This window comes from Pagrus pagrus (genome assembly GCF_965226575.1).
Source record: "Pagrus pagrus genome assembly, chromosome: 3".
Classification (NCBI taxonomy): Eukaryota; Metazoa; Chordata; class Actinopteri; order Spariformes; family Sparidae; genus Pagrus; species Pagrus pagrus.
This window is the reverse complement of record NC_140187.1, coordinates 27,509,816-27,528,642: the sequence shown is the minus strand read 5'-3', so window position 1 is coordinate 27,528,642 and position 18,827 is coordinate 27,509,816. Positions and strand designations below refer to the sequence as shown.

Sequence of the window (18,827 nt, the reverse complement as noted above, 5' to 3'; positions counted from 1 at the left end):
GCTGCTGCTGCCGCTGCTGTCCTGTGTTTCTGACATTTGTCACCATGCAGCTACCACTTCTGTTTCCAGAGGTCATTCTGTTATCTGTCTATTGATTATTTTATCTGTGGCTGACTTTCCTATAATCCAATTACAGCCTCTAGACGTGCAGCAGGTCTCCATGAGAGAATAGTGCTACAGGAAATATAATAATAAACACATAAGGTCAGTATTAACTCACTCTTGTATAGAAATAAGATTTGCCAAAGACATAATTTATCTAAAGGAAATTAATTGAAATACTTTTGTCTCTCCTGTTTTTATGGGACAACCTAAACCTTTTGTACTTTTACAAGTAGGCCTACATACAGTTTGGTGAGATGAAGTAATTATTAGAATAAGTTGGGGGTTTTTTTCTTTTTATTTACGTATTTCTATACATAATTAATCCTCATTATTTTTTCCACTCCATTATTATATAGGTCTAAAATAAACACATGTCCTGGCTGAACTCAAATCAGGGACATTGCTGACTGATAGCAGCAAAACCACAGGTGTGATTAGTGATACCAAGTTTAAGTGCCATGCTCCACTTAGTGTTACTACTGTAGTTTCAAGACGCTGCAACAGTGTATACTGGCTGACCGTCAACCACCCTACAATTCATGCATTTTATTTCCTCCGTTTTCCCGTGATAATGAGTTAATTTCATTTGTTTTCTCGAGATCTCGAGTTATTATCTCGAAATAACAACTGTCGTTTTCCCGAGATAACGGGATCATTTTCTCGAGATAACGAAATAATTAATTCGAGATCTTGAGAAAACAAAACGATAGTGTAGTATATTAAATCATTGCGGGAAACGTCATTCAGTGTAGCAATGTCAGAGGAGCAGGAGCATATCGATCACCACGTCACATATCTTTTCAATCAAGGCCTGACACAGGCTGAAATAGCATTATGCCTTGCTATTACAGATAATATACACATTAGTGTGCATAATCTAAAAAGACGGTTAGCAGGCTTCAGCTATATCGGCAGTGCAATCTAAGTGAGCCTGATGTCGTCGTTAACTACATAGCTGACGAGGTCCCGGGCGTCTCCATAATCTCAGGCCTATTATATCACAGTTATTATCTCGAGATCTCGAATTAATTATATTGTTATCTCGGGAAAACAAAGTTTCGTTATCTCGAGATCTCGTGAAAATTATCCCGTTATCTCATGAAAACGGCAGTTGTTATTTCGAGATAATAACTTGAGATTTTGAGAAAACAAATGAAATTAACTCGTTATCCCGGGAAAACGGAGGAAATAAAATGTATCAATGCATGGCCCTTTAGGGCTTCCGTAATTTCCTACCCTGACAAGTCAAAACAAAATGCTTGCTGTGAAGATTGATAATGATGCAGTGCAAAGTAAGAAAGATATTATGCAAATATACAATTTCAATAAAGGTGCACATCCAAAATGTGCACAACGCCAAAAATATAAACCGGTTAATTGTGAGGATTGTTTTTGATGAGTTAAAGTAATAGAGTAGTCAGAATAACTGAAAACACTTATGGATGTGTAGGGCCTATAAAGTTAAAACAAAAGGAGAGAGTGAGAGAGAAAACCGTGACTTTTGTCTCCATCTCTTACTTTGGAAACACATTAAGAAGGAATGTCTTAATGGCCACTTTAAACAGCAGGAATCATTTCAGCAAGCAATCGTCTGTGCATTGTTTTATGACAGACTAGATAAATAGTGAACTTCTCCTTTAACATTTAGATTTTATTATGGCGCGTCAAATTGCTTTTCCTTTTTATTTCAGAAAAAGAACAACAGACCAAAGAATAAAGAGTCATAAGACACAGAAACAGACAGGAAAACTTAATGTTTTAACAAAGAAATGTTATACACCTGTGTTGATTTCAACATGACACTTTATTTAGTAGAATGAATGCACAGTCTCATACATACAGTATAGGGCGGGCCTAAAGTCATATTTCATAGGCCTGGTTATAAAGAGAGGAGGGATAGAGAAAACAGCTGCACTTAAATATCTAAAAAAAAAAAAAAAGAAAAAAAAAAAGAAGAAGAATCAAATATTAACACGTCACACTGCTGGATGAAATGAAATTTAACACACATTACCGATTCCCGCACTGATGAGAAAGAGCTACAGTAGATAGCTACAAAATGTTATAGGTTCATAAATATAATATAGTTTGAATAAATTTGCCTCAGAGCTAAATTTATATCATTTACTTTAAACTTACAGAGTACATTATATGAAAAATACATTTACGACCCCCAGTGCACAGCAGTTTGGTCTTTGATTTCAGGTTTTAACCAGCTGTAAGAAGCTGTATGAAGCTGGATACTGAGAGGATGTGAACACATCAGACAGCAGAAGAAACCAGGTAACATTCTCTGTGTGCTACAGATTGTAACAGAGTAGAAAACAACATCATGAGTGAAAAACGTAAAGAATTACATTCAAATGAGTCCCAACATGGCCGATGGAAAAATACTTAAAAATATGTTAACTTCTGTTTACAGTAAGACAAATACTTTCAGCTTCCTTGAGGATTTTATTCTTCTGATTTTTCTGAACATTGCAGCTGTTAAGACTCTGATTACAAATATATCATGACACATAACTACTCTGATTTTTAAAAAATGTAAAGTTAATTCTTTTTTTTTTTTTAAACGACACACAAACAAGCACATGAAATGAGTTGAAATCATTACAAATACAAAAAATCAGCCAGCATGAATTCTCATTAACAAATTCACTGGCATGAGACCTGCTCACACCATCATTCAAAACTGCAGCAGCCCTATTCTGTTCAAACCACCAACCTCACTTTTTACAACCAATTAAATAGTGCTCACTTGGGGGTGGAATGAGTTGGGGAGGTTATTCTGATTAAATACTGATGTCGTTAGTTGAGAAATTACATTGTTAGTACGGGGATAAAATATCAGCTTGAAACTCATCAGTACAATCCACGCTATATACAGACTCAGATAGACCTTCAGTAGATGTTGATAAAACTTGCTTTCCTTAAACTTTCCCCCAATTATAAACCCTGTCAAAAGCTTCATACTGCCTCTCATCTCTCTTGGAGACAATTTCATAGGGAATTAAGGCTTAAGATGTTCATAAAGTGCTCCATATGACACTCAAATCCTCCACAACCAACTGCAGAAAAAATCATCTTGATATGAGTAAATACTTGTCATACAGACATGTGCTACTGCCACACAGTAGGTCTCACAACAGCCCTCAGGTTTGTCCTAAAACTGGTCTAATTGTTCTGTGAAGGTCGGCACAGAGAAAGCTACATTTATCGGCCAGCACCGAGCTGAATCTAGAAAACAAACTGAAAAATCACAATATTTATGACATCATTCCAAATACCCTAATTTAGTGACATCGTAAACTGCTCTCACTATTTGATTAGACTAAGCTCACACGGCTTACTGCTAACATTTCAGATCAATAGAAAGCACGTTAAAGTTTTCTAACCAAGGTTTATATTAAAACTTTTTAGGCACTCCCGTCCGCTACACCTGCACGCTACAGTTCATGGCCCCTTTCATTTATCAAACATGAAAAATACAAATGGCTGTGAAATCAACAGCAGATGGAGACCGAAGCATGTTTTTTGCGTTTTTATATAGTTTTACAAACACACATTCACCGGCATGTATTAATACTTTTTCAAATGATGTGAGCTCATATAACATCTTCGTATATCACACGATTAATGAGCAATAAATTACCTCTTTAATATAACTGTTATTTATATCTCAGAAGATACAAAATAGTGATTTAGAGTTGTATATATTCTGTAAAAAAGTATATCTCGGGAGATTTTTCAGGGTTAGGAAGGATTTTACTGCTTTGATATATGAAGTACAGCATGACCATATTGTTTATTAGTGAGTCCCAGTGCACATCCACATGGGATCACTGGGTTTGAAGTTCATATACTGGTGGGATTAGTTATAACAGGGGGGACTTGCCAAGGCTTTTTCACACTGTACAGCTACAGTTTGTCATTTATTCCAGTCTCTTTCTGCTGAGGTTGCCGTGTTTTGCTTTGCTGTTGAGGTCACATTGTATCAACTTATCTGTGTGAGTCTGAGTGAATGTGTGTGTGTGTGAGGCTACAGTGTTCTTGCTCATATAGTGTAGTGTGTGTGTGTTCTGCTGCTTCAGACTAGCGTGCCTGGGTCTGCACTGGGTTCCTTTGGGGTCGCTTCTTGCATCTGTGGAGTCTCCTGGTAGAGAGAGAACTCCATCGACCTGTTGGGGAGGAAAGACAAATCAATACAGTGATTCACAAACCAGAGGCAGGAATGGAGGGTGAAGCCACAGTGAGGATTCATAGTCATGAAATGTAAGTAAAGTATGGATCATGGCTAGAAGGGAGCTTGGGGAGGGATGTCCTTGAAAGTTCATGTGTAACTACTGTCTCTCACAGATAACATCGAGGAATATATGTGAGAAAACTTGAGTGTTTTTTATCAGGAGACATCAGAGTGGCCGGATGTTGGCATGAGGCAGACAGCAGCAGGAAATGCTGACCTCACAAAATACAAAGACAAACAAAAATAAAACAGCCAGGATTGTAAAAGTCACAGTGTGATCGATGGATAGGAGGGGAATAGAGTGAGAGTAATAGCACCATCCTCTGCTGGAGGACTAGCAGCCAGGCTTCCAGTGAGAAACATATTAAAAGGTGCAATATGTAAGAATTTTAGTTTGAAACATAAAAAAAATTTAACCTAAACAATCAAAAGAATGTAAAGACATAACAGTTTTGGTGTCTATGTACTGTGTCGCAGAGATGAGCTAACTAGCTGCAGTTAGCAGTTACTCTGGTGATATGCTGCCTTTATTTGTTGTCAATATGAATTTAACAGGTAGCCAGTTCTTACATATTGCACCTTTAAGTTTACTCAAACGTTGAGTAAGTGAGTATTTAAGCACTTAAAATAAACCACAGCTTCATTGTAGACGGTAATGAAGGAACAGCATATTGCACCTTTAGGCAAATCTGATTGATTGTATTTACAAACATGCATATTGATATGTAGTTAATTAAATATATTCTTATACAGCTACTAAAACAAACAAAGTGTCCCTTGAAATCAGGTAACATATCACAACGTTCATGATGCTTCCCACTTAAGACATATACATATATAAGACACAAAAATGACAAAAGTACTGACCTTCCATGCAACGGGTGACCATGGAAGCTGGCTGACTGGGGTATCGAAGACCTGTGGAGGTTGGCTGTTTCACCTTGAACAGACTGGGCCTGGTGCACCAGCGGATGGGGGTGTGAGAGGCGAGAGATCCCCGCCTCGTGGCTCTTTGAGGCAGCAGGAGGATAGCCGAGAGCATTCCTCAGGTACCAGTCCCTCAGTCCCTCCAGAGCCAGGGCTTTATGCAAGCTTCGTGTCGAGTCCTCTGGGGTCGGGAGAGAGAACTGTGGGGGTCTGCGGCTGAAGGAGGGGCCAGACAGCTCGGTCTGGTAGGGGAGCAGGTTGGGGATGGAGGACGTGGTGGTGCCAGAGGCAGGAAGAGGAGACTCGTATGCTGACAGCAGGATGGCATCCTGGGAATGTGGCTGCAAAGGAATAAAGGGTCCACAAGATTTGGTTCTGGTGACTTTGACCCTGCGCAGCTCAGCTTGGGACCCTCGGAGGACCATGGGGCTATAAGGAGGTGCGGCACTGGGGAGATGCACCTGGGAATGTGAAAAGCCATTGGCATGGGGAGGCGCCGCTGCAGTGGAGGAGCGAGGAGAGGACATGTCCTGCCAGATCCTGCCTGTGGACTGGTACAGGTGGTTCTGCACCTGCATCCTCTGCTGTTTCCCCCAGATATAGTCCATCAGTAGCTCATTGTAGCCTCCACCAGCCCCTCTGCCACCCATGGACAGACGCAGTTTGGCCTGTTCCACAGAGTTATCAACGTGTCTCTCAGGGCTGCCCAGGTGAATGTGTCGCAGCTTGCCATCAGTCAGTGTCTCAGAGCTCTTGTAGGGCCCTCCTCGGGGAGGCATCCCGTTTCTGGGAGCAGGATCGTCAGGAAGGCTCGATCTATCCAGCAGGGCCTCGGAGCTGTTACTACGCCTGGCCCGGGAGCTGTAAGGGCAGCTTCTCCGGTCTGAGGAGGAGCCCTCCTGGGCCAGTGGAATCATGTAGGGAACATCCAGACTGCCAGACCACTGCTTCAACCCATTACCACCTGACGCATCCGACCTGAGGCAGAGATAAGCACAACAACAAATTACATTAGGAGAGGACTCGCAGCAGCTGTGGATAAAGAAAAGAGAGTGAAAGCAATTTTAATCAAAACCGTGTAACAGCATTTCACAGAAAATCACTTAAGACGGGACACAATTTTTAATGCTCAAAGAGCAAACGACGAGCTCAAGCCCTTGCTGGTAGCTAAATTTGACACTAATCGTTGTAACAACCCTGACTCTGTGTCTGCATTCAACTAAGTCATTAAGCCAATTCCCAGCACACAGTTATCACAGTGGGAGGGAGCTGTAGCTGTGATTCATCAGACGGATCAGACAGTTCTGTATCGCAGGTTACCTGACGTGAACGCTGATTGGAGCAGTTCGGGCCAAGAGAGGAGTGGCCGGAACACTTCTGCCTTCAACGTTAGATGCACTTCTCGGTAAAGAGTGAGTTGGGCTGTGAGAAGCAACACAAGAAGACATGGGTGCATTAAACATTTGCTAAACTAACATCTGGCTTTTGACTTCAGTGGGACAAAGATTCAACCAGCATTCATTCCCCGGTCAAGTGACTCTGCAGTTCGGGTTGTACATGGGTATTTATCAGCTCCAGCACTGATCCGCAGTGATAAACAAGACACCCACGTGGACACGCTAATTTCTGCCCCTTTTCCAGTGTGATGTTATGATGCAAATTAAAGTTCTGAGCATTGCAGCATAGATGGTTTTCTGTCTATCTCCGTTCAAGCAGCACTCATACTTTGTTTAGTCCGTGTTGAGTTTGAAAGAGTGTGTTTGTGACAGTGAATGTGACAAACCAGGAAAAAAAAACACAGACAGGCAAACTCGTCTACTGATAATTGGAGGGAGTGAATCCGCTAGTTTTAGGAGGATTACCAATGTTTAAAAAACCTGCATATACATGCTAATGTTGGTGTAAAAAGCAGACTGCACAGCTTGCAGTATAGGGTCACTTTAAGAGAAGTACCTGACAGAGCTTGTGACAGAGTTGCGGCGTGTCCTCATCTCGTAGTAAATCTCGACTGGAGACAGCTTCCTGCTGATCCTGTGGTCAGGGCTGCCCACAGTGAGCCGGGGCTGAGACAGAGAGCGCTGGTCAGCGGCCACGCTGGGAGAAGACTCTTTTTGGGGGAAGAAAAACAAAGAAATTGTGTTTTAATGAAGCCCTCTCACAGATGACAAAAAAAACTGATCACGTCCATTAACAACACAAAGAGCCAAGCGTGCTATTTTGGGTTTACAACTGAGATGCAACTGCATATTTGAATTCAGTGTCTAAACACCAGAAGTGCAAATGAGTCTCCCACCCGCTAAGTGTGAGTGATGTATTTTGAATGCGATGCAAATACATTGAGCTAATTCTGCTGCCTGCCTACTACTGCGCCAGTTAAGCTCATCATGAATATGGAGATGCTGTACATCCACCAGAGACACAGAGAGATGTTGAAAGACAGTTTGTATTCGGTTGACTCACCATTGTCATGGGATGTTGAATCTGACATGGAGCTTGTACTCTCCGACATGACAGTGTCCTCTGAAAGAAAACAAACCATGCACAGGTCACAGATGATGACACATGGATTAAGACACATCTGCTGACACAAGTGCAAAGCTCAGTGTGTTTTAAAGAGGCAAATAATGTTAACAACAACACAGATATGCTTGTTTTTAAAGTGGGGGTGTTGAAATCATACCTGTGTGACAGCCTCGATGAACTGTCCTCTTGCTATTTGGGACATTTCGGTCTGATTCTGAGTGTCTGTACAGAGCACCAGTGAAGATAGCTTTCATCTGCTTTCTTTGGGCAGCCTCATCCTGACACCAGAGACAGCCAGCAGTGTTAGTACACAAGTACACATAGAGGTACAGCTGCTGCGTAAACACTATTGATATTCAAGGTGTTGACTTACCTCTGCCTTGGTGTTGGGCGCCAGGCCAACTCTGCGCTGCACCGCTGGGGGTTTCTCTCCCGTCTCTAGGGGGAAAGCACGTGGCAACTTCCCGGTCAGCTCCTGCAGAGGACATTCATTAGCCCCCAGTAACTAAAATCCATCGTCTCACTGGCCTGTAAGCTCCAAAGTGTTGTATAAAATGAGACCACTGAAGAGATTACTGTAAGTCTCAATAAAAACACCCTTTAAATAGTTGACTGCACTGAAAAAGATGAAATAAGAAATACTATTTCTATCATAATTCTGTGCTAAAACAGAAACAGGAGAACTGCACAGATGAGCAGAGATTCACACTTTTAAATTAGCTACACTGAAAACGAATTAGACAAGTTGTGAATCCTAGAATAGAGCAGAGTGAGTCACTCACATACATCGAGGTGTAAACATGTTTAAGACAGCTCTTAATAATACAGCACAATAACAGCTGATAATATCCGTCAACTGATGTCTCTGTCGGGCTCTAAAGATTATCACGGTTTCTTTACAAGTTGCTCCTAAGATCTGAGGTTCAAATATACAGAATATTAAAATATACTTTAATTCATAATGCACTGCGATATCTGCAGTAACAAACTGCAGTTGTCATAATAAGTTGGGGTGAGTATGGAGTGAGATGAGATGAATACATTTTGAAAGTGAAGTGAGAGCTACTCACTGCTTCCTGCAAACAGACTTGTTTGAGTTCCCCCACTCTGGAGCTGAGGAGAGCCTCCAGGGCCTGCTTCCTCTCTTGCAGAGCTGCAATCCTCTCAGCCTGCAGCTTGCCGTCCTGGCAGCCTTGAACATCTACAAAGCACAGCACATGCAACGCATCTTCAGAAAGACTTAACTAAATTTTAAAGCTGGCAATGTTCTATATTTTTTATTGTCAACACATCCAATGAAAAGACCACCAATGAGTCGATCGTACTGTCACGTAATGTGTCTGTATCTAAAGCGATATACATGTATATCTTATTCTTCTGCTGCACAGAGCTCCTGGAGCTGTTCCTTCATTACAGTCTACATTGAAAATGGTTTATTTTGAGTCCGGCACATACAAACCAACCTGCTGCTTGAATACTCACTCACTCAACTTTCTCAACTTTCTCCTGTTTTAAAGGTGCAATATGTAAGAACTGACTACCTGCTGAATTCATACTGCCAACAAATGTCACCAGAGTAACTGCTAACTGTCGCTAACTGACCTAGTTAGTCACTTGGCAGTGTAGCCAGCCAGCTTTGACCGAGGTATTCAGACACAGGGCTAGCTAGTTAGCATGTCTTTGACATAACATCTAAACTGTTATGTCTTCACTTTATGTTGATAATTTTGCTCAATTTTTTAATCTCTCAACTAAAATTCTAACATTTGGCACCTTTAACTAAAAGTCACACTGCCCAGCTTTTTTCAGAAGTTACAGAGCACTTTTTAAAAAGAAAAATGACACTATGTTTTTGTTTTTATCAGCGAGAAACAGCATAAGAGCCACAGACGGGGAAGGGAAGTCAGAACGTTTTGAGAAATGGGTTAACACCTTGTTGGTTTTTTCGGATGGGATTTTTTTGGCCATCACAAAAATACAAACTTCTTTTAAACAGCATGAGACTGAAGATTTCTTTTAAGACCAAATCAGGAATGCAGAACTAAAAAATGTCACTTTTAAATTTAAAATGCAGTGTTTTGGCTTGAGCTGTTTCACAATGCCTGCTTTTTGTGTCTGTTCCTCAGTGCTCTGATAAGATTATCTGACAGCTGTGGTGACAGAACGTCAACAAATGGCCTTCACACATACAGCTGTTTTTTCAGCTGGCTGTTCCCTTGAGAAAAACACTTTTGTTTTCCTTCTGTTGAACTGTTTGAAAAAACACAAGCTGATAGATTTGCCAGGCCGCTTCAGGCTTGTCCAGACGTGAAAGTGTCCGCCTTCACAGTGGGAGAAGTCGTTACTACTCACCAGGAGCCCCCAAACCCATGGATGTGATCAGATGTCCTTTGACCTCCATGTGATGTAATTCTGGGGACTTTACAACTCACGCTCCCAGCCACGCCCTCACCTAAAGAAAAACAAACTGAGGATTAACTGCTGCTGAGATGCAACGACTAAATGTGCACAGATTTGGATGTTGTCCCCTCTCTAACCTTGCAGTATCAGCCATGTGTTTTCTTGAGGTGGAGAGTCAATGGTTGCATTTCTGGCAAGTCAGCAGTAGATAAGCATTGGTCTCTCCTAGATCAGATTACAGCAGGTACCATGAGGGGGAGCCACCGCACCTCTGCTCAGGTGTCTATAGCTGAATCCTTGAAAAAGATTTTAAAAAAAACAAAAAACATTAGTAATAGAGCTTAAAAAGAAAAGAATAGTGGAACAATATTTTTATTTTTCTGTGACTGTAACATACACATGACTCATCAGAGACTCAGCAAGGTGGGAGTGGATCTGTCTAACTGCATGTTGTAAAGATAATTATCAGGATAGCTAAAAGCATTAATAAAAACAGATTTAACAATATATGAAGCCATATTTAAAAACATATCAGATGCATTTAGTTGGATTTATAGAACATTTAGAAAATATCAAAAGTCTGAGCATAACTTAAGTTGCTCCTCGAGGCATTCTGAAAATGAGTTATGGTCTAAAATTAGCTCTCAGATACAATTAGCAACCAATTAATTTGCAAAGAGAAGGAAGAGCAAGACAGAAAAAGTAACATTAATAATGTATGGACAGAAGCAGAGAGGGAGAAATCTAATCCCTGTGTGTTTTATGTCTCAGTAGCTACACAAGAGAGGGAGCCAGAGGGATAGAGCCAGGAGCAAAGTGATGGAATAAATAACACAGGCGGGGAATAAAAGCAGCGTTCAGAGGAGTTTCCTCTTTGCAGCCGTAATAAATATGCAGGTTTACATGAAATTCACTTTTCATGGAATTACTTTTACTATATCTTATAGCTTCTACATATCAAATCATCCGGGAAAGAGAAGAAAAAAATTAAACCGTTACTGCCTAAAATTGAACAAGTGGCCAAATTTTGGGAAATTACAAGAAATGCTGCCTTCACTTGTCTATAGCGAGTGAGCAACCTCTCATGTGCACTTCTCCCCACATAATGGAGGTTCATTACAAACAAAGCCTCTTCCCTAATACCCAGTGGAGACTTGACATCCAAAAATAGCGACAGCGTTTTCTGCCAAAAGCCTCTCATTCAACGCTGCTCACAAATCGCTGCCATAAACAAGCATCTTGCCAGTCGAGTAAATCATAAAACGACTCCATTCAACCCACAAATCTAGACGGAAGGCCTCAAGGGCTGAATCAAAATTACCCATCCAAAGACTGCTTCTGCCAGCATCACATCTTTCAAAAAGGAAACATTTATCTATCAGTTACCGAGCGGCTGTGTCGAGGCTCTGAACGCAGCTGGCCAGCTTTTTTTGTGCTTTTCAGGTCAGAAAGACACAGCTCTGTTTTCCTTTCTCAAACAACATAGAGAATGAGGCCTAGTTTGTGTGAGGACATACTTGAAATACTTGTACCAAGTTTGCTCCTGTGCTGGAGCTGAACCAGTAGCTGCTGTTTGCTCCTGTATGTGTGAAAACCCCCGGCATGCTTGACCTCCCATTGACAGACAAGTAGGAGCCTTTCACACAAACAAGTGGCAGAGTAACGACCGCCACTCGGACAAAAGCTCATCACATGAACCTCGTTAAACACAAGCGAGTCTGTGATAATCAGATTTTCAGTTAATCTAATATGCCGGGAAGGACTTTCACCTGGGAATGTACAAGGCAGCGTGTCATGTCTGGTCTCTGCTGAACAGCGAGGCTGAGCAGTAAACCCTCTGGGAGAAGCAGTCAAGAGAAGACAGACAGAGACATTTGGTATTCATCTGGATGGTCGCTGGGCAGCTGAGAACAGGAGCCAAAAGGCTGCCATGCCTCTCACGAATGGCTTTGTTCAGCAAACAAAACATTTGCTTGAGAAAGTGGTGCTATACTTTCCACCCACTAAAATGTGTCCTTTATCTCTTTATCAAAGTAACAATCCTTTGACTTTAGTGCTCTGGGTTAACTGATGTTTCATTTATGCTCCTACAAAATAGTGATGTAACCTTTCAAAGAAAGAAACAAAGGGTTCCTCCTCTTATACACCAAATGTTAAATGCATTACCAATGAAACCAACTGTTGTTTTCTTCAACAAACTCAGGGGTTTTACTGCTACAGCCCTCCTCCGTCTAGTATGAGCATTAGCTTTCAGTTCAGTTTTGTCGTCATCCTGATATTACATTTGTTAGAAATGCATCACAAAAGACTGAAGATGATGAATAATAATATAATCATTTTATTTATCATGCTAACATTTCACCCATTCACCCATCTCAATTGGCCAATCAGATGAAGCCCTGTATAGCCGTTAGCAACCGTCAGACTACTTGATGCAAGTTTGGTGGCCACTGTGAGATTAGCTAGCTTGATGGCTTGAAGGAGAAAGGGGCTCATATGAGTGATTAAACTTGCAGCAGTCAACTTTTATTCTGTAACTTATCATTCTTAAGTACATACTGATTGCAAAGTGTAATGACTGTGAATAAATAACACCATCCCAATATAGATTGATTCACTCCAAGTCTCGCTTTCACTATGCTATTTTCAGGCAGCTCCCGGGCTTGATTTTTCCCGGAGCCTTTTCCAACCAAAACAGGAAGAGGCATTGTTTTCCCCAGATGCTATCCCCAGGTATTGTTGGAACAACTGGACTAACTGTGGAAACTCTACGCTGCAAAAGAGAAAGAGCCCCGATGGAGGAGGCAAAGAACGAGAGAGATAGATATGCTGATATGTGTTTCCCCTTAACAGCAAAACAACGCCCTAAAGCCAACTTATTAATACAACCGGATGTTTTACATAAGCACTGAAAAGCACTGGAATCAGGATTTCCTGGTCAATTTGGGATTCTTACAGTTGTTTTTGCTTTGGACAGTATTCAGGCTGCTAGCTGTAGCCATGTTGCTAACACCGTCTTTACGACAGTATCCCAGTAATACCACAGGGAAATGCTTGTGTCTGTTTACACTTTAAATATTTGTTGTTGTCTTTTTCATTTAATCACGTTATGGCACATTGCATATTTTCCTTATAGCGTTCAGGCCAATAGCTGATGTTAACCAACACTAGCAAGTAAATACTGCAGAGTAACTTAATCAGTTAACTAACTTAATAACTCTCTGATTTGTACTTCTGTATAGGGCAACACACACCTGTGGCGTCAACGCACATCAGCCCTCCACATAAACAGTAATTTCATCACTCCAACACACAGTGACTACTGTACCGACACAACTCCTTCTGTCACGCGTTCGGTTGAGTGCCACTGGCATCGATTGACGCATGTGAAATAACATGACGCTGCACAAAACAGGCAGCGTGTGATGCACTTCACACTGTGTTTTTTGCATTTACCATCATCCCTTAATTGCTTTGTTGTTCTGCGAAGGCTGCACAACAGGTTACACATAAGTCTTACTCTCCATCTCATGAAGGCTTTTTACATTTGCTTCTTGCAACACTCTTGTAAGTCTGTGTGTGACAGATTTCCAACAACAGCTGTTGCTATTTGTTTGGAATGAACAGAAGATGAATGTAGTTTGCGAGCTAGCAGCACCACTTACAGCTCAGTTAACATCTAAACTGAAGGAGAAAATGAGCCAAGTATAGAAAGAGAACTGAAATGAAGAAAAAACAAAGTAAAAAAAAAAGAAAATGCCACAATTTCTGACATGATATGTGAGCAAAAACACCACAGTAGTCGGTGCTTAATGCCAAATACACTCCCCTACACACACTCAAGAAAACACACACACATGAAGGCTCCCCAGGGCTCCCTCAAGTATCCCTTAAAGACGAGGGTGAATCAATCAACTGCAACAAGTCCCCCTCTAACCACTACTGAGTCTGACAAATAACACACCTGAGAGGATCAGCGGTCTCACCAGCTCAAGTCGGGGTGCTAACTGCTTTTAAACATCTGGTGTACAGATGTGTGCAGAGGTACAGGTAGCAGAACAAGAGACCTCATCACATTCCAGAGAGAAGCCTGCAGGAGAGATGGCGGGACAATGAAGAATCAGATAAACGGAGTCACTGAGAGCAGCATCAAAGGAGGGATCAGAGGAGAAACGAGCACCGAGAGATACGAACGCAACGCGATCATCAAACACATGTTGTCTTAGCATGTGCGAGGCGGGGGTGAGGGACGGGCTCTGGGTGGTGATGGGGCTGTAGATAGCACTGTGGGAGCCATGTTGATTAAAACATGAGCCGTGCGATGAGAGTGAGCTGTCCCTGTGCAGCGTGCATCACACGAATGCAAATCAGCTGGGGGTTTAATATTCAGGTCCGACGGGCTAAACGCCGAAGCCTGTAAGGTAGATCCAATCCTACCATGTCCACGCTGCTCTCTCTTAGGCTTAGAAGTCATACATATTACTATAGCTAAATTACTATAGGCAACAGTTCTTACATCCAGTTTTCTCATCCCTTGATAAACACGGTGCCTCCCAGCTTCTCAGAGAGATTCACTCTGTCTGCTGTCAGCTTTTATCTGGCCCAAGAGTCCCAGGAACAGGCTACTGTTGTCAACAGCATTTATATAACAGATATATTCATGACTTACAGCGCAGCTTGTCTTAAATAGGAACAGCAGATTCTTCTGTTAGTCTCTTTCAACAGGCAGCACAGAGCAGCTGAGATGTAAGAGAGCAGCTGAGATATCACCTCCTGCTCTCTACAGACAGGTGAGGCTGGCAGCCCGCATGTTGACTGTTGGTGTTGACACAGCTGCTGCTGTTGTGAACTTACACATGGTAACCAGGGCAGGGTTACCGCTATACAGCCAGCCCTGACAGAGACGGGCGACGCTCCGCAAACTGTTTCGGAGGAGTCAGAACGAGGCCAATAGTGTTGCAGAGTGTGTGGGTTTGAAAAAATCCAGATGAAACGTTGCAAGGTCGGCTCGCACAATGACTTCAGTGGCTTCCGGTGGTTTTTTCTTGATGCGTCTGACCTCTGAACCCAGCTTTGTTCATTTATAAGAGAACGATAATGTGACCTTTATCTGAGGGCTCTCCCTGCCATTCAGCATCAAACTCCAAGGATGTTCTCCCCCCATTGGTGAGTTGAAGTGATGAGAAAAGGGGGATGCAACTCCAGGAACACAGATCAGCTGACATACAGCTGATTCAGTGCAGAGGATTTACTGAACTACCTCCACCTGACCAACCCCAACCAAAGAAGGGCTTATAGAAGGTCAGGCGACCCAACTCCCCACCCCCCACGCTAATATGATCTCTTCTTGTGCTCTCTATATCCATGAAATACTGATTTATAACACGCTTATCGGCATACAGCAGGGCAGCTTAGCTCGGACAGACCAATCGCGGGGCTCAGCGTTCCTCCTCCCCGGCCTTGACGCTCACCTTTGCACGTTTGACACAACCACCGCGGGTGAAACAGAGCAATCTTGGTGATTGCTATCCACCTGGATTCTGCTAAGCTGAGGCAGGGGGAGTAATAAAGAAAGGAATGTGGCTCTAACGTCCGAGGGGATTATTCCTATGCATTTCCCCTTTGCTCCGTAACACCTGGAGGGATTTCTGTACAGTATGTATTCCCACTGTCGTTTTCATGTCTCAATGTGGCTGTAATCCGCCTTGTTTGGTTCTGATGTGCAGCCACAGCCAGTCACTTCATTGCTTCACATGTACAACAGCCTAGTCTGATTCTTCTCTGCTCTCTGTTCCTGACGACAAAAGAAATGTGGGTGAATTCCCTTATCCGAAGCCGTGCTGCTCTGCTACATTTTCGACACTTGATAAGGTCTGGGATTTGGTTCCCTGAGCTCGCACACACAGCTACCCACCACTTTGGATGGAGCCGAAAGCTTATTTTCATTTTAAATCCATGCAAATGTCCAGGTAAAAGGCTTTGCTGAAGGGTCCAGGATCCAGATCAGGGTCAGATCATAAACCTGCATGCTTGTCAGTCAACTACTCCTGAACCAGATGCTACAATCATGTCGGTCCATGTCTTGGGGGCATCATAAAAGGAGCAGTGTCACCTTGATGCAACAGCATGGCTAAAGACTACCATTGTGTTTGCACCCATCTGGGTCATGGTCCAATGCCATGGTGTTTGATTGAATTGTAACACTCAAAGTGGCATGAAAACAACAGGGAGTTGCTTCATAGAAAAGGCGGGCGCCATGTTACCAATTTGAAGATAACAGGGAACAGAGAGGGGCGAAAACAAACACCAACACGTGTCAAACCCCCCCCGAACAAGACAAAACAGAGCATGAATGGCCTCCAGGCTTCCCCTGTAATAAAACAACTCCACCAGACCTCTTTGCAAATGGCCTGACGGTCCGAGAAACTCAACGCCCTCTGCAAAATACAAGAACCCCAAAATAGGAGCGATCAGCACTTTGGAGAATGCTTGGCAGCAAAGTGGAAAATCCTCTTCTGAAAACAGAGAGGTGTTTCCCAGATACACCAAACAGTGGGCTAGCAGTGATCACCCCTGACTGAAGGCACTGACTGACCCCCACACACACACACACACACACACACACATACATGCGGATGAGTGTTTTTCAGATCCAGACAGACATCCTTGTTCAGGAATCTGTTAATAATAGGGGCTTAACACTGTTGCATGAGAACGAGCAGGATTTATATGCGAGGACAGTGAAATCAATAGGGCCCAGCAGACACATGCCTGCTCTGCTCCACAACAATGCAGCAAGGAGAAGTTGTGTGTTCACAAGAAGCGTGACACATTTTATTTACTCATTCAAATCTGCCTGTTTGCGTCCACATCCATGGCTGCTGAGGCACCGGGCTGCGTTCAACGCTGCTGTGTTTACAGGCTGCAGAGATAGCACGGATGAGAGAGGCGCCGGGCTTTTTATTTCCTCCGGTGCTTGCATTTCATTTACAGGCGTGTTATTCAGCGTGGAGAGCATTATGTGCCCCTACATTACAGCCCGGCTCCTCAGGCTGCAACAACAGCCGTCCTTGCATCTGCATAATCGGTGCAGGCGCCTCATAATGAAACACGCCGGACTAATTCACGGAGACATATCGCAGGTGTGTCAATCGCGAAGGTAAACGCACGTCCGACTGAGAGATAAAATAGCGTCTTGTAGTCTCCTATGTAGGCCAAGCAATTCATGACAGAGAATATAGGTTATGTTGTCGGCTACTCATTAATACGCCCCAGTCAGGATGAAGAAGGACATCTTGGAGCTTGAATCCTCCTCTTACCAGAGAGCATGACCGATGCCTTCCGAGGTCTCCACGGTCCGCTGTAGCAAAACCAAGCCGAGGAAAACCATTCCTGCGTTGGGGTCCACGGTGTAAAAATCCTCCCCCCCTTGAAGAAAGCTTTGGTTAATTAAACGTGCTGCAATTCGTGCTACACGAGACACAGGTCTCCCCCCTCGTTCATGGCAGCTTCGTGTCCCGATTGTAATTCACCAGCAGCGTCGCGACCTCTCCGCTGTGTCGGAGCCTCTGCGCATCTGAGCTCAGCACACAAGAAAGCTTTTCCCTTCTGCGCCGGATGAAAACCCTCTGTTTCTCTCAGCACACCGACTCCACACTGACTCCACACTGTCACAGCCAGCAGCGACGCCCCTCCCAGATGTTACATGCCTTCAATGTGCGCCAGTCCGTCCTGTGATACAGGTATCCTCGTCTGGTTACAGGTCCGTGATGCTCACCTAGTTGTTGCGTTCAGGGACGCTCAATAGAAAAGAGGGGGAGAGGGCACATTAGCTTGAATTGGTATGTGGTGCTCATGTGCTCGGTCCTTATCCAGTTATTCTGTGAAGAATACTTTAAATATAGTGATATAATAAGTTTCAAGTGCAAAACCTCCTTATCCTGTCATGAAAACCCTCATATGTGTAAAAAAAAAACAAAGCTGAGATATCAAAACCAACATAGTGCCATAGCCAGCATGCTAACGCTGGCATGTTGTGGGTTGTCGATACAGGTAGCCAAAAGAAAATTAAATTAATATATTTTTTAAGTAGTAAGTAAGTGATGAAGAAATTCTACTGGGATTAAAAAATGTCTACACATTTCTAAACTACTTTATTACAACTCTCTCTTACCCATGAATACGTTGCCGACACACTAGCCTGTAAGCCTTTTTCAAACACTGTTTAGTTCAAACCACGGAAAATGCATCACAAACATAATTTTAGTGCGTTATGACATTTTAAAATGTTCGTAGGTTGGATTTGATTCTTTCCTTTAGTTAAAGCATGGCTCCCCAAAGTGAGGCCCGCAGGCCAACCGAGGCCATTACATTAAAATCTGTAATGTATCTATAGTTTGGCCACTACATAAACTGTCTTCAAAGCCATGCACTCTTCTTGGGGGCTTGGGGCCTATGTTGATCAGCATAAGGTTCACTGTGGCCCACCAGATATCTCTAGGGAAAAAAATATAAATATTTATTTTAATAAATTTCAGGTTTTTTAGCTTTATTTTCTGTGAGGTATAAAAGGTGTTTCAAGCTGCTGTAAGCATTGTTGTCGTTTTAGCAAACTAGAATTGATGGCTTT

At 42.7% G+C, this 18,827-nt stretch overlaps 1 protein-coding gene across 2 annotated transcripts; it reads right to left on the bottom strand.

Annotated features, from left to right (window-relative positions):
* Positions 1-1,890: 1,890 nt before the first annotated feature.
* On the bottom strand, positions 1,891-17,984 carry ccdc120b (coiled-coil domain containing 120b). Of its 2 annotated transcripts, XM_084349129.1 has the most exons (12): positions 17,518-17,984; positions 14,163-14,288; positions 10,336-10,494; positions 10,151-10,250; positions 8,869-8,999; positions 8,172-8,273; positions 7,956-8,076; positions 7,736-7,795; positions 7,229-7,382; positions 6,596-6,697; positions 5,216-6,253; positions 1,891-4,283 (listed from the first exon to the last, which is right to left on the bottom strand). In XM_084349129.1, the coding sequence occupies exons 4-12, from the start codon at positions 10,197-10,199 to the stop codon at positions 4,193-4,195; spliced, it is 1,848 nt and encodes a 615-aa protein (XP_084205255.1). In that variant the 5' UTR covers positions 10,200-10,250; positions 10,336-10,494; positions 14,163-14,288; positions 17,518-17,984; the 3' UTR covers positions 1,891-4,192. The 2 variants fall into 2 exon arrangements, with proteins under 2 accessions (XP_084205255.1, XP_084205254.1); XM_084349128.1 differs by lacking the exon at positions 14,163-14,288.
* Between the last annotated feature and the right edge of the window lie 843 nt (positions 17,985-18,827).